Source organism: Sminthopsis crassicaudata, chromosome 4 (assembly GCF_048593235.1).
Source record: "Sminthopsis crassicaudata isolate SCR6 chromosome 4, ASM4859323v1, whole genome shotgun sequence".
Taxonomy (NCBI): Eukaryota; Metazoa; Chordata; class Mammalia; order Dasyuromorphia; family Dasyuridae; genus Sminthopsis; species Sminthopsis crassicaudata.
In genome coordinates, this window is record NC_133620.1 from 107,626,362 (window position 1) to 107,640,437 (window position 14,076).

The 14,076-nt window shown below is 33.7% G+C and overlaps 1 protein-coding gene across 1 annotated transcript in view; it reads right to left on the reverse strand.

The window, feature by feature from the left end:
• The window catches only part of INTS7 (integrator complex subunit 7), a 65,234-nt gene that overhangs the window by 12,714 nt on the left and 38,444 nt on the right, over positions 1–14,076 (reverse strand). The window contains exons 13-17 of the mRNA XM_074309100.1: positions 12,215–12,421; positions 5,903–6,097; positions 5,199–5,302; positions 3,717–3,785; positions 2,612–2,744 (exon numbers count right to left, since the gene is read on the reverse strand). Of these exons, the coding sequence (XP_074165201.1) occupies positions 2,612–2,744; positions 3,717–3,785; positions 5,199–5,302; positions 5,903–6,097; positions 12,215–12,421 (708 nt within the window). The remainder of the gene's footprint in view (positions 1–2,611; positions 2,745–3,716; positions 3,786–5,198; positions 5,303–5,902; positions 6,098–12,214; positions 12,422–14,076) is intronic.

Consider the following 14,076-nt stretch of genomic DNA (forward strand, 5'->3'; position numbering starts at 1 on the left):
TTCTACCGGATCTTTCAGAATCTTAATTCTGAATATTAAATATTTTCAAAACCTGATAATTCCTGATGCGTCCACCACGTTGGGCGCCATTTGTAACGTGCTCTCCTGGCAGTTACAATTACTAGTCTGTCCTAGACCCACCAGAGTACCTTTGACCACTGTCCTTTGCAGTGTGAACTCTACCCGGCTCGCCTCCTCTGAGGCCTTCAAAGGTCTCTGGCCACAATCTCTTGAATCTATAGCTTAGTAACCGGTAGCGCACTCAAGAACAACCACGTGTAATCTTAAAAGCCTTTATTATACCTCCTCACATAATGACCTAACTGATGCCCTGACTTGTTGGTTCCCGAGTGAACACCTGGTCAGAAGACCCATGTGCTCACTACCAAAACCCTTACCTCTTTTGGCTACCCATCTTGGCTTGGCCACCCAGGCTGGGGAGCCAGGGTGAACAGCACGAGGTTAAAGAGAGCGGTTGCTGCCTGCAGTGGGCTTACATAGGGCCTGTGAGGTCACACACACAGCCAATCAGCGAGAGAGTCACCCATTACGAAACTATCTCAATATGGCCAGGATCCCGCCCAAGGGCAGTCCTAATATCCACAGAAATTATTTCTGGGCCTCAATCTCCCGATGCACTGTGTCCGCCCATTTAAAGGGCCCTTACAGAAAGATGCAAAGGACAGACACTCAAATGAACTGGTTCACTAGATCAAGAGGGGAAAAGAGGAGAGAACAGTCAGCGCAGGGTAGACATTCTGGGAGAGAACTGAAAGATCTTGAGAGTAGAGGTCACGGTATAGATGTGAAGATTCGGTAACCCCAGGCAGATGGAAAAGAGAAACAGACTATGGTAGAGAGGGACACTTCTGATTTCTTGCACATGGAGGTGTTACATCTGTGGCTGATGGCAAGATCAAGGGCATGAGTCCCTTTGTGTGGCAGAGGTGGGATGGAGCAGGTGACCAGGGGAAGTGAGCAGGCTGGGGAGCTTGAGGAAGAGTGTTTGGATGTTGAAGTCCCCAAGTATAAGGACAGGAGTTGGAAAAGGAAGAAAAATTATTGTGAGAGGTGCCAATCACCTTGGGAAAAGGGGTAAGGATGGAGTGGTGACCTATAGACAATAGCAACATGAGTGTCAAATGTGCTCATGTCCATGTTGACTTCTTCCCCACCATACTAAAAGGCATGATAGCTGATGGGAAGAAAGCATGACAATTGTAATGAAAGGAGAAAGAATAGTGGCTGGTACATATTCTCCAAGTAATCGCAGTCTGGTGGGGTTTTGTTTCCATCTCTTATTTCCATTTACAGCTCTGCTAAAGAGCCATGAGTCCACAGAGGGTGAGTAAGCAGTGGGGAGAATTAACTGGAGTACAAATTCTCTGTGCTGCTGCATTTCAGTTATCTCCAATTTTGTCACTTAAAAATGTACTATAGCAAACACTAACGCTTCTTTTCTAAAATAAGGTTTCAAGAAATGAAGCTAAATTTTAAGCAACACATTTTCCTACCTAGAAGAAATATATAATTTAACATGTATTGGCTAACCTGCCATCTGGGGGAAGGGGGGTGGGGGGAAGGAGGGGAAAAGTTGAAATAAAATGTTTTGCAATTGTTAGTGCTGGAAAATTACCTATGCATAATTTTTTTTGTAAAAAAAAAAAAAAAAAAAAAAAAAAAAAAAAAAAAAAAAAAGAATGCATCACTAGCCACAATAAATAAATAAATAAATAAGTAAATAAATAAATACATAAATAGCTAAAAAGAAAAAAGAAATTAAAATTTTAGGAATAAGACATATTACTGAATTTTCAAGCTGAGAGGATTTTAGAGATTATTATCTGATTTAAACTCTTCTTTAAGAGATGTGATACCAACAGATAAAACAAAATTTAATGATTTCCTGGAGAACAAAAAACTGGACTTTCAATACGATGTTTTTGTATTAGACAATGCAAAAAGACCTTTGGACATTGCCTAGCCCAGAGTTTTGCTTCACAGCACAATAGTATATAAGCCTTTGGGCCAGGTGACAGCTATCCATCTTTAACTGAGCAATGCAAAAAAAGAATTCTAATATCATTGAGGCAGGGCCGCTGTCTTTCAGTGTTTTTCCTGGACTACAAATTCTGAAAAGACAATTCTGAACTGCTAAAATAAACTTTAAGAAGAAACTAAAAAATTATTTTAAACTAAAATTAACTATTTAACTTGTACCAAGGGCAATTAGAAAAAAAAAAATTATGATTGTATAACCATGGCTATTATTCTAAGGAATTTAGAATTCAGAGACTATATCAAGATTTTGTGCCTACAACAAGGAAACAACCATTCGGTGTTCAGAACAATTTGTATTTTTAATTTCTGATAAGCTGTCAAGTAGCAAAAAGAGATTAATGTTTCCTTGCTTCTCCATTTTTATTCAGTCTTATATACCTCAGGAGAAAACTTAGATTAGAATGGTAGGATTGCATTTATGTATACATATATTTTCATCTTTTAGCTATGATGATTCACAATTTGAAATTCATTTAAGAGTAAAAGATCATTGTAACAAACAATTCACCAAACAATTCACTAACATAGTAATAAAAATACTGCTACTTGCCATGTAAGAAACAGGAGCATATTTCCGGTTCAGTGATTCTACCTCTTCTAAGACATGATTATATACAGACATCATTCTTCTTTCATATTCACTATCAGCATGTGCTGATCCAGTAGAACCATATTCCTGGAAACTGAAGAAACCATCCAATCAATCAGACAATTGATTAAATACTATGTAATAAGGCATTGAAACAAATGCTCTAGGGCAGGTGTCAAATTGGAAAGCAGCCTGGCAACAAACAATGAGGTAAAGAGCAATGTCTACATTGTATACCAAGCTTCAAACTGGGATATAATTAAGATATAAAAGATATAACCAAGAAATTGGAGAAAGAAGGAAGAGCTCTCAGGTTATCTGGGAATACCATGTGCCTTCATATAAGTAAGTACAGAAGGGAATACAAGGAGATTTCAAGAGGAAAGGAGCAAGCTATGAGGAAGACCAGATGTGATGCTTGTGCTGAGCCCTAAAGGAAGCTGGAGGTGAGCAGGGACCACATTCCAGGTGTAGAGAACAGCTAAGAGATGGCAGATTTTGCATAGGTCTGGCTGGATGGTAAAGGGTATGGAGGGGAATAATATCAGTCTGAAAAGGCACATAAAGCCACATCACAGGGTTCTCTAAATGGGAAATGTAGGAGATGTCATTTGATCCTGAAACTTTTAAAGCAGGAAGTGATAATGGTTAGTTCTGAGTTTCAAGAAATATCACTTTAGCACCAGTATAATGACAGACTGGAAAGGGGAAAGACTTGAGACTTTTGCAACAGTTCAGTTTAAATATGAAGAATTTAAGAGAGATAGTAGGTGGGAGATAAGGAAAACTATATGAAAAACTTTAGAGACTTGACAACAGAAAATTGGCCTAAAATAGAAGTTTGGGATCAATCAACCACAAGGCCATATTTATGTGAAGAAAGAAGGAATATGGAAACATTAGTCAGAGAGCATGGCAAACACCCTTCTTTACTAGTAGCTGGGAAAAATTATGTCACAGAGGTGTTTGAAATTAAAGACAAAAGCTAAATAAAAATGGACTGTGCATTAGAACATGAATCAGGTGACTACACAAAAGCAGTAAGAATAAGTTGTAAAGGACTTACCTTGCTGACTCTGGATCCAAAATCAGGGCTTCTATTGCATGAGAGATCAGCAAACAACTCTGCTGCTGTCTAGAATTAACATTAAGGATTTTTTTTCTTTTTGTTCAGAACTGTAGATCCATGATTTCATTAGTTTGTGGAATTCCCAATTTGGAAAACTATCCTTTGAAGAAAGTTAGCAACCCATAAAAATAATCATGTTGCTTCTCAATATTAAAGGAATACCTTAAAATAAAGAATTTTTATCATGAAATGACAATCTTAAAGCTGGCACAAAATATAATTAGTTGAGGTTTGAATTTTGCTCTGACAAACTAGCCCTAGAGCTGTACTGACCCTGGAAAATTGTTTATTATCATTTGAGCCTTGGTTTCCTCATCTGTAAAATGTAACCCCCCCCCCCCCAAAAAATAAAAATCTCCCAGGGTTGTAATGGCCAAATGTGTTGGTACATGAAGCATATGTTATTAGCATTAGGCCCAATTTATAAATGAAAGTTTTCAATATATATATGACTTGTTAAAGGTCATAAGACATATGAATGATCGCAATTTTATGAGTGCCCAGTTTTTCTAAATCCATGCAAGCACTTTTCAAATATATTACATTTCTTTTCTGGATATATGAAAAGTTAGTATGACAAGGAAAAACTTCACTAATATTAACAGGAGCAACATCATTGTTGCTGTATAAATAAAACTAGTTAGAGGGCTATTTTCCTTGTTAAGAGATATAGGCTAAATAAATAGAAGTTATTCTATCCTAAGTCTACAGCAAGGATTATCCTTTAATATGTCCCAGACTTCCTTCTAATAATAACATTTAAAAATAAATGAAAGAATGCTAAATTTCTGTTAGTTGGTGAAAATAAAAATGTAAATTTCCCCACTTAAATTCATAAATTCCTTGTAATCTATGCATTCACCCCTTAAAATCTGTGGACCCAACTTAAGAATCCTTGATTTAACCATGTATTTATTTATGTTCTACATCTTTGAGGAACAGCTAACTCAGAGGTTTCAAGAACGATGATGATTAAAGGTTTAAAGGAAAACAAATGCTGGACCTCTAAGGCCCTTCTAATATTAAATCTATGATCTTATAAACTAGAATTATTTAGTATAACTAAAATTATTTAGTATAAAGCAAAGAAATCAATAGAGTGACACAATAGCTTTCTAGGAGAAAAATATACTATCCTTTTGTAGTATAAGGGACATAATGATTACTATCAGTAGGATACATACTGAGGACTATCCTTCCTTTCTCTGGAGGTCCTTAAAAGGAAAACAAATTCTGAAATAATACCTATTATTTTGAAACTGATTTTAAATCAGAAAACTTTATGCTAATTTTAAAAAACCATGTTATTTGATATGTTAATCTTGATGATCTACACATGTCAAAAAAGCATAACTAATCAATACTTTGAACTTAAAAGAATGTTTAAAAAGTACAATAAATTTGGGACCAGATGGATACAACTCTACATTCCTCAATGTTGCTGAGTCAGCATCAAAAGATGCCTGATAAAGTTCCTCATAACGGGATGCCAAATTTCGAAATTCTTCCATAGACTGTTTCATCTACAAAGAAAAATGACCACAAAATTTTTTTAAAGCTTTTATGTAAACAAGAAAGCTAAAAGAAACAAAATTTATCCCAATTGATTAAATTCACACATATTGTGGTGAATGTTTAATTTTTAGACCATTTAATTTTACAAAGTTTAATAGCAGAATGTTTAAGAATTTCTAAGAAATGAAAAAAAAGTTGGCATATATATTCAGAAGTATAATGATGTATATATAAAAATAAGTATATGATAAAAAAGATTTCTTTTTCTGTCTACTTTACAAAATAAAATATCTTAATGTTACCTAAATTATATCTCCATATACATTAAGTTAAAAAAATACTTTTTATCTATTAAGGTAATGCTTTATAAACTTTACAGAATAAAAAACATGAAACACATGTAGGTCTACTTTCTTTGTGAAAATCTGAAATAAAAATTTTGCTAAGAGCCAAATAGAAAATAACAGGCCAACCAATTGTTAACAAGATGATTTAATATACCTTGTATACTTTATTTCTATAATATAAACCTTTAACAATTAACAAATTTTAAAATTTTTCACTTTTACAAAAAATACTGCAAGATATATACCTATTCAAGAACATACCTGATTAGAAATGCGGCCACACCTTTGAAGGTCATTCCCCAAAGTCATAGCTATGGTTGTAGCAATAGCAGGTGGAGGACTTGTCTTTAGGCTATTACAGGTGCAAAAAAGTTGAGAAAAGGCCTGCAGAAGGTCAATTCTTAGTTTTACAAACTCACACTGAAAACTCAAAGGATTCAATGGTGTGCTGGCAGCCTAGAAAAATAAATATAAGTTTAAGATAAGAATTAAATAAAATACTAAGTTAATGAACTGTTATAGTTCATGCAATAACAACAATACCTAATAACATATAATTCAAACCAAGAAAACAGAATTTTCATACAGATGGATGAATGCCTAGATTTATAACAGATCTAAAATAAGAAAAGAAAGCTAACTAGAGGCAACACGGGTTCTGAGACATCATCCTTTTAAGAACTATGGGTCTGAATGTAATGGTGAGCCACCCCTACACATTCAGGATTGGGTGTGATATGTTGGAAGACTAGGCAGTAACCTATAAAGAGTCAAAACATGTAAGATATAATTTGAGGGTTCTATCAGAGTCTGTAGATATTAAAAGAATTATTTACTTTACCAACCTGTGATATAGCATTATCTTTTTCTACTGGAACTGAAGTGTATTTCACTAGAGCCAGTATTGATAGGAAATATAAAAAAGGAGAGGAAGAATGTCGGTAGGGGGCCTCCTTTAACATCTATAATCATCAACAGAAGACTTATCTTCTTCCATTAGAATGTATTCATTATTAGCTAGTTAATACAAATGATCCAAAAAAACTAAAGAGAAATAAAAGTTGGCACACGTAAGTTTAAATATAGTTATCTGAGTCTAGAGAAATGATAGATGAATAGCAGTAAGACCTGAGTATGCTAGACTAAAGAGAACAAAGCTAAACAGATGAATGGATTTGAAGGAAGGGCAAGAGGCATTAAAGATAAATTCCATTTATTTATGATCTGCCTTAGAATAGTTTCTTACATATATGGCAGACAAATATTTATTGATTTGGTTTATTTCCATAGTTAATTCAAACCATTTGTAAGTAAACAAAACATTTCAGTGATTCATATTCTTTCCATAGTATGAATGGTTTAAAATCCTCTAGTGGTATTATTTATGTAATATCCAACATAAATCCTACAAATACATAGGCAATATTCTTTTTGCAGTAGGACTACATATGTAATTTCAGAGCCCCAGAAATGGACTACAGTATTATCTATTAAGCAAAGTACAATAGATTAAATTTTGTAGCTTATTCTATAACTTTCACAAGCTGCTCTCCACTAATCTCATCCTCTGTTAACTTAAATCAATTCAACAAGTATTTACTAACTTCTTATCATATGAAAGACACTATGCTAAGCTCTGTAAGAAATACCATTAAAGGTCACACTGGGGAATCTCATTGAATAAAACTATCTTTAATCAACTAAGTCACAGAATCTAAGAATAGGTCCTTGCACAGGTACTCTTAAAATAATAGAAACCCCGGATGAAAACCTTTACTCAATCTAGATTTTTGTGCTGGAAGCACTGGAAGATTTGTAATCTCCGATGGATGACAGAATCAGGAATCAAAATTAACCTAGAAAGCAGAATCAGTATATATAGTTAAAACTAATAAAATGAAAGTTAACAGGAATAAAAATACGACGTTTGAAAGCAGCTTACATAAAAATATCTGAGGATTTTAGATTATTATAAGCTTATTATGAGCCAACAACGGCAAAAAAAGGGTATAATCTTAGTTTATGCAATTTTGAGCATAACATTCATATCAAAATAAGGAATAATTCCACTGTATTGTGCTCTTATTCGCAGGAAAGCAGTATAGTGGATAGAATGATGGACCTAGAGTCAGGGAGACCTGAATTAAAATCTGGCCTTAGACATTTGCTAATTGCTTATAGCATTAATCTCTATTTGCCTTAATCTATAGGAGAAGGAAATGGCAAATCACTCTAGTAGTATCTTTGCCAAGAAAAGCCACAGACAGTATTGGTGTGCTATGATCCATGAGATCACAAAGAATCAGACACGACAAAACTGAACGACAGCAACAGTTATGCTTGTGCCAGGTTATTACAGCAGTATTACATCCAGTTCTGGAAGCCAGAATTAAAAGACAAAAAAAAACATTTTAAGAAGGTGACCATAACTATAATGGACTTGGCTTTTTCAACAATGCACTGGTTCAAGGCAATTCCAAGTGATTTAGGAATGAAAATGACATCTACCTTCAGAGAGAGAACTTTAGAGATTGAATAAGGATTGAAGCATAGTTATTTTCACCTTTTTAAAAATTTGGGCTTTTTCCCTCTTGTGGTGGGAAACCCTTTTGGTGAGATTTTTCATGCACAACATGATAAACAAATATGGAAACACGTTTAAAAGAACTGCACATATTTAACTTAGATTACTTGCTGTCTTGGGGAGGGAGAGGTAAAGAAGGGAAGGAAAAAAATTTGAAACAAAATCTAGCAGAAGTAACGCTGAAAACTATCTTTATATGTAATTTGGAAAAATAAAATAGTATTGAAAATAATAAAAAAGGTGATCATGTTGGTTGGATTTTTTACACAATATCAAATGAAAGATTGTTGAAATAAATGGGAATGCTTAACCTGGATAAGCAAAGACTTAACAAAAAAAGACAAGAGAGCTTAACAAAAGAGCTAAAGAGTAAATAGTGGAAAGCTCCTGAGGATTAATGACTGATTCTGTAATTTAACTGATAAGGAAACCCCACCAATACAGGCCAGAACCTTCTCTACAACTGAGAGAGAGTTGCTTGAAGCACTGAAAGGCTAAGTGACTTCCCAGCACTACAAAGCCAGGATTTGAATTTACGTCTTTCTGGCTTTCAGACCAGCTCTTTTCCCACTATGCTATGCTATAGAAACAAAAGGTAGAAGTGTTTAGGAAGAGTGGTAGATTTGAGTTTAACAGGAGAAAACAACTATTTGCAAAGCTATGAAGTTTCCTTCATTAAAAATGTTTAGGCAGAGGTTAGATGATCACTTATCAGAGTATCCTGCATAAAGAAGAAGTTGGATGGGGAAGGACATCTCTAAGCTCCTTTCTAATTTTTCAATGTGAGTTTTCATCCAGCTTCTGCATCTCTCTAGATATAAGAGCTATTTAATACTTCTAGTCTGCTTAATTATAGAAACCTGAAGTTAGAAAGGTTCTTAGAGTACAACCAGGTTATTCCTATTTGAATATGAATCTCTTTTTATAACATTCCTGACAAATGAATGCTCAAATTCTAGATAGTTTCATTTAAGGGCAGCCCACAGGTTTAACTTTAGATTATCTTAAAGATTATATTGAGAAGGCAGCTTAGTGGTACAGAGCACCAGCCCTGAAGTCAGTAGGACCTGAGATCAAATGTGGCCTCACACACTTAATACTTTCTAGCTGTGTGACCCTGGGCAAATCACTTAACCTCAATTGCCTCAGGGGGAAAAAATTATGGTTTCCTAGATATTAAATATTCCTGAATATTAAACTAGCTGATATTAATTTTATTCATATTTTCCCTGTATCTCTTGATTTATAATAGGTCCTTGCCATGCAACTTAGGAAGCAGAGTGGAGAGAATTTCAACACAAACTTATTTATCATCTATGTGATTCTTAACTACTACCTGCCTCAGTTTCTTCAACTGTAAAATGGGGGTAATAGCACTACCTCAAATGGTGTTTATAAGGATTAAATGGAAAATGTGGAAAAAGCTCTTAGTACAGTGTCTAGGTGCCTGTTTCCTCCCTCCCTCAAATTATAAAATAACAAAATACAGAATTTCCACAACTGACAGATGGCTTATTTGAAACTAAAAAGCTGAAAAATGCTTCAGATTCAAAGTCAACAGTGACCAGTGAAAAAAATATTTTAAACTATTTTGCAGGATCTTATTCTCATATCACTCTCAATATTATGTACAACTAATAACAACAGTTACCATAAAAGATGTTTAAGAAAATTTCTCCCTTAAAAAGAAGTCCCTTATGTCTATATAGGTCCAAGTTATTATTAGGTGAAAATAGCTAAAATGTTGCTTTACCAATGTAAACATACACATACATATACACACACAATTATTATTATTATTTTTTGTAAACATATTTTTAAGACCATGTTTCTCAAATACTGGGGAATTAAATACCCAGAGTTCACAAAAAAACCCTATTCCTGAAAAATTACAAATATCTAACTGGCTTGGCGGGAACAGTCAAAAACCATTCACTTTTTCCCAGATGTTCTAATAAAGACAAGAATGGCTCATTCATTAATTGGGAAGTAAGCAAATACCTATGCTCTAGTGAATCAAATAAAATGTTCATAGAGCTTTTGAATGCTAACTAAATGTCAGATATTATTATTATGCTTTCAATTTAATTTTTTTCTCTTTAAATAAGAGGAAGCTTCTAAAAGTCTGAATTTACAAAATGAAAGAAACAAATGCTAATTTTAAATGTCAATAAATCCATTTTAATATTAAAAAAATTTAAGATCAAAGGCACAAACAAAAACTTATTCAACTCATAACTGCCTCACTGTGTTATACTATTTCACTGTTTCCAGTGTCATTATATAAAACAATTAAGAAATTTTCTGCTCTACATAAGTTATTCACTATTGTTGTAGTTCTGTTTGTCCTAAACTAACTCTTTAAGAAAGATGGCCTTCTTTCACTACTTGAGTTATAATTCATTTTCAGTATATCCAGTAAGATTAGACTGTTAAATTATAATTCTTGGCCATTCAATGGAAATAAATGAATGGCTAAATAACTTTTAAAAATACTATCCACATAGCAACCCTTAAAAAGAGATGTTGTATTCCTATCTTCAAATAATCAGTGAAAATCAAGCCTTCAGAAGTCTTGGTCTAAGCATGGCTTGGAAGGAAAAAAAATTTATGTTCTCCTATTTTGAATCCTCACATTGTAATGGTATATCTAGCAGAGTGTCTAGGTACAATGGTCACAAATACTATGTAGTCTCTCTTGGCCTTCTTACAAGACTCCATCTTCTGACTGAGTCTTGTCACTAACTGTCCTCTAAGCCTGGAATGCTCTTCTCTTCATCTTTACCTTCTTGGTTTCCTTCAAGTCTCAGCTCAAATCTCACCTTCAGCAAGGGGCCATTACCAGTCCCTCCCACTTATTGTGTCTTCCATAAGATCATCTTCTATTTACCCTCTCAATTTTCCCTCCCGATTCTCCTCCCTCCCCTCTCCCCCTTCCTCTCTCTCATCAAACATTTGATTGGCAGTTATATGGGAAATAGTCTTTATTACTAGAGAACAGAACTAGAACCAGTAAGTGGAAGTTAGAGGAAGAAAGTTTCTAGCTCAACATAAAGAACAATTAGATTTGTTTTAAAATGCAAAGTGCTACTTTGTAAGATGGTGGTGACCTCTAAGCTCTCTCCCACACATGGAATTTTCTCCCTCAAGTTTCAGGAAAGGCTTTCTAAAGTCTAGTACCTTCTTCCCTCTTTTGCCTTCCAATTATCCTGCATACAATTTATTTATACATAGCTGCAGCTATATTGAATCTTCTGTAACATTGTAAGCTCTTTGAGGGCAGGAACTTTTGCCTTTCTTTGCATCATTAGCACTTAGCATAGCTCTGACAACAATGTATGCACTTGATGTTAGTACTAACTTTTCAATCCCATACTGAAATTCTTTTCACAAATTTTGTAGAGAGGACACCACAACTGAGGAAAGGTAGATTACGTGACTAAAGAGTTTCTTAAACTCTAAGAGATTTTACATGATATTTCTAGTTATTAATCTTATTTGGCCTTTTCTTCATTAGCTATAAGAAAAAGTAACTAGAGCAGCTATTTCTGGTATTTTTAAAAGAATACTTAGCCCTTCCTAACAGAAAGTCATGCATAAGTAGATGCTAAACCAATGGGATTTGATGTTAATATATCCCACTATTAGTGACCTGGGTAGAGTGCTGTGGAGCAGAAAGGAAAGACTCTTAACTTTACTCCTTTTGTACTTTCTATGTGGCATTTTTTTCTGCTATAAAAGATTTGCTCTTAAGATAATTAAACTTCAGTTTCCTGTGCAAGATTTTAAAAAAGGGGAATGACTATCAATATTCCACCAAATAGCAATCTAAATAAGTATGGGTTGATAAATACTAAATCCCTCCTTTTAATTATGACCAAGAAGTTAAAAATTTACTAAAGTAAGTCTTTGAAAGAGGTAATTAAAAGAACTCAAATAAATATGTTTATTTCCATGTAGGCCATCATATTATAACAAAAGAGACTTACTGTTAAGGATGCTATCCCTTTATGGTAGAATTTTAAAGATTCAGCAATGCAGGAAAGTGCTGAACTATAATCCTCTTCTTGTAACCCTGTGAGACACTGCTCTGCATGGGAGAATTCCTTCAAACTGTTCAGCCAAAAGTAGAAATGTTCTGAGGCTACCTGAGTCAGCAGACTTTGATAAAGTTCTCTGGCCATGTCATGATTACCCTAAAAAAGGACAAAAAGAGGCAAGTGACATTCTTATACTTGAAATAGTTGATGCTGCAGTGTAAAGGAAAACCCCAACCTTGGATAAATTTCAATAATAGCTTTTCATATTATATATTTTGAGGCTCAGTCAAAATATTTCTGAATAATATACCAAGTCATTCTTATATAATACAAATTTAAATCCAAAGAGAAATTATAAATTGAAGTCTATAAATTTTCTTAGAAAAGAATTTACTAGGTAAAAACTTTGGAGAAAATAGAAAAATAGTTTTAGATCAACATCCTATGCCATATTCTAGAATACATTCAAATGCATATGTGCCCTTAATATTTAAGATCATATAAAAAAAATAGAAGGGAAGTATGATATATTTGTCTTTTTATAATTTTGCACTGACTTTTTTAGGGTGGTGATTACTCCATTTGATAGAGGCAATTATGAAAGAAAAATATAATTCTGATTGCATGAAATCCTTTGTACAGAAAAAATTAATGCATCTAGTATGAGAAGAAAAGTAACTGAACGTTGAAAAAATCTTTATGCCAAGTTTCTTAAAAGTTTATTATCCTATACATAAAGAATGAAGATACACATACATATATACATTATACCTCCCTTCACATGTGTGTATGACCAGAAGTCATTTTTCAATAGATAAGTAGTCAAAAATATGAACACTTGTCAAAAGAACTGCAAATGATTAGCCACCATTGAAAATAATATTCTAACTCACTAATAACAAAATAAATGCAAATGAGGTTTTACTCATATTCAGCAAACTGAATCAGCAGAATCACTTTAGAAAGCAATTTGGCATTATAAAATCAAGATGACTAAAATCTTCATTCCCTCTGACCCAGGAATTCTACCATGAAGCTTTTATCCCAAAGAGGCTTCTACCCACTGAGAAGAACAAAGTCCTCACATATAGAATATTTACAGTAGTACTTTTTGCTACCACTAAAATTATCTATCCTGGGAAATAACTAAATAAAATGCAGCAGATGAATGGAATAGAATATTACTGTGCTTTAGGATGAATATAAAGAAGCATGGAACATTATATATGAACTGATAGAGAATAAAGTAAGCAGAGCAAAAAACCAAGATAAACAATGACTATAACAAATTATCAAATGGAAAGAACAATCACCCCCCCCCCCAAAATGAATACAAAATTATAAAAGATAAAGCTAGCTCCAAAGAAGAATCATGAGAAGATAGCTCAATCCAACTACTTTGCAGATGTGACAAGTTCCCAAGTATGGAATATTTTACATAATTTAAGACTTTTAATATACTCCTCTTTTTTTTTCCCTTAAAAAATATAATTTGACATATAGGATGGCTTTCTGGGAGGAGAGAAGAGGAGCATACCAAGAGAAATATTGATGATATAAAAACAAAATATATTAAGAAAAATTTGTTTGAAAAAATAAATTGAAGGCTAGCTATTTAGTTATTTAAGACCTAAGTTGTTTGGACTTGACTATGAAAGTCAACAGTGGCTTTTGCTTACCAATCTGGGAAAGAGTATTTTTTCTGGGGTAAATGGATGAGATGGAGAGGAATTGTAACTATGATTTTATTTGTGTAAGAAAGTCCCTAGGTAAAAACTCCCTTTACCTACTCTCTCACAACTGGTATGTTT